Source organism: Chionomys nivalis, chromosome 3 (assembly GCF_950005125.1).
Source record: "Chionomys nivalis chromosome 3, mChiNiv1.1, whole genome shotgun sequence".
In the NCBI taxonomy this organism is placed as follows: Eukaryota; Metazoa; Chordata; class Mammalia; order Rodentia; family Cricetidae; genus Chionomys; species Chionomys nivalis.
In genome coordinates this window covers 78,510,587-78,513,026 of record NC_080088.1, presented here as the reverse complement: position 1 = coordinate 78,513,026, position 2,440 = coordinate 78,510,587, and the positions used below count along the sequence as shown (strand labels likewise).

At 43.7% G+C, this 2,440-nt stretch overlaps 1 protein-coding gene across 1 annotated transcript; it reads left to right on the top strand.

Moving 5' to 3' along the window:
• Positions 1 to 1,457: 1,457 nt before the first annotated feature.
• LOC130871971 (cytochrome c oxidase subunit 5B, mitochondrial) lies at positions 1,458 to 1,937 on the top strand. Its single transcript, XM_057765722.1, has one exon. The coding sequence runs from the start codon at positions 1,476 to 1,478 to the stop codon at positions 1,863 to 1,865; it is 390 nt and encodes a 129-aa protein (XP_057621705.1). The 5' UTR covers positions 1,458 to 1,475; the 3' UTR covers positions 1,866 to 1,937.
• The last annotated feature ends 503 nt before the right edge of the window (positions 1,938 to 2,440 follow it).

The window sequence follows — 2,440 nt, the reverse complement described above, 5'->3', positions numbered from 1 at the left end:
CTGCCTCTACCTCACACGCTCCCATACAAAGAACGTAGGGTTACAGGTGCATGCCAGCACACCCAGCTTTTATGAGGGCATTGAGAATCTGAACTCAGGTCTTTGTGCTTACCCAGTAAGCACCACACCCAAGGAGACATTGCCCCAAATCCAAGATTTTTTTAAAGTAACATAAACTGTATTGAAATATAATTGGATATCATCTTATGAGTCACCCACTTATGGTGCAGAGTCTGGGATTTTGGCAAACTCACATGGTAAAACCAGCACCTTCATGGATTCTAGAGATTCCTCAACCCAAAGATACTGTAACATTAGAGCACAATCCCCCACTACACAACTGCTGACCTGTTTCCTGTCTCTGTAGATTTCAAGCAAGCTTCTTTTACAACTGAACTTCAGTTTCTCCATATTCAAAAGGAGGGGCGCTAGCCCTGTGGATCCTAAAGCCCCTTCTGAAGCTACCGTCTTTTGAACATGCAGAAGACCTATAAAAGCAGGCCATAGTGCTAGCTAGCCATGCATGGATTACTTGACAGGTCCGGCTGCACATCACACCAAAATTCCCCTGATGCTCATTCGCTCTATGAGACACGCATTTCCCTTTGGAGAGAGGATCTCCAGGCCACCCGTGGAAATCTCGGCATAAATGACAGGACACCACAAAAAGATCCATCACTGAGGCCTGCTATAGGAAAGACCGGACAAATTAATGAAAACGAGATTCTCCAAAGAGCACACAATGTCCTGGGACTTTGCTTCTCCCCCTAAGGTAGGCTCTTGATTGGTGCAGCATGCTGTGAGGTCCTTTTGTTAAAACAACTGCGTTAAAGTGAATGTGAGCTTTGGAGGTATTTACATTCACAGTGTTACACAAGCACCACCTCTACCTAATTACAGAGTATTTCCATTACTCCAGTGCAAGCCCTCACGCGTTAAGCAGTTTCTCCTATTTCTCCTTTAAATGCCCACCTCTCAAAATCAATATTCTGTCTCTGAGCTTACCGAGTCTATATATTTCAAATAAATGCTGTAAGATATATGGCCTTTGCGCAGTTTCTGTTCTTTAGCATGCTTTTAAGGTCACCCACACTGTAACACTTATCAGTATTTTATATATTCCACATGTTGGTAACCTTTTGCTGTTGTGTGTTGTGGTATTTCCACCTTTTCACTTATGTGAGCATGAGTAGACTTAATTATTTGTTTCTCTTCCCTATTGCTATTGTTTAAATATGAAATCATTGCTACTGGCTCACATGGTTGAATACTTGATCCCAAGCTGATGGTGTTAGTCTAGTTTTCTGAGTGTAACCTGAAGATACAATGCCATAGGAACTGTACTAAAGACTACAACCGAGTCCTAGGTTCATTTCAAACTCTCCTGACTTCCGCTGCCGTGTACCCAGCCCCTTCATGGTCCACTACATCTTCAAAATACAACCAACATGAGTGCACTGCTTGTCTCCGGCGAAATGGCTTCAAGGTTACTTCGCGGAGTGGGCGCTCTGGCGGCTCAGGCCCTGAGGGCCCGCGGGCCCCATGGCGCGGTTGCGACGCGCTCCATGGCTTCTGGAGGTGGTGTTCCTACTGACGAGGAGCAGGCTACAGGGCTGGAGAGGGAGATCATGATAGCCTCAGAGAAGGGACTGGATCCATACAATATGCTACCTCCGAAGGCAGCTTCGGGCACCAAGGAAGATCCTAATTTAGTCCCGTCCATCACCAACAAGCGGATAGTGGGCTGCATCTGTGAAGAGGACAACTGTACCGTCATCTGGTTTTGGCTGCACAAAGGCGAGACTCAGCGGTGCCCAAGCTGTGGAACCCATTATAAGCTGGTGCCCCACCAACTGGCCCACTGAGCCCTGCGTTAACTTTTCAGAATGTGATGGAAAACTTCCCTCCAATAAATTAGCCGTTGTATTGGCTCCTCCCAAAAAAAAAAAAAATAAAAATAAAAAAAAATAAAAAAAAAATACAACCAACATGGTGCCATCCCCACTGTGCTGGACTGTGTTCCCTGTGTCATAAACCAAACTAAACTTTTTCTTTTTTAATCCATTTCCATCAGTATTCTGAGAAGTGTAACATTTGTCTTTCTGAGTCTGGGTTACCTCACTGAGTTCTAGTTCTAGTTCCATCCATTGACTTAAAAATTTCATGATTTAATTTTTCTTTAAAACTAAATAGAATCCTGCTGTGTGGGTGTACCATATTTTCATTATTCATTCACCTGTTGAAAGACATCTAGTTTGTTTCCATTTTCTAACTAATGTGGATAGAATGGCAATGACAACAAGAAAGCATCTATGGAGAAGGATACTGAGTCCTTTGGGCAGAGACCAAGAACTGGTATAGGGCTGGTATAGAGGTGGCATATAGTTGGTATATAACTGGTATAGATCTGATATAGAGTGTGTATAGAGCTGATATAGAA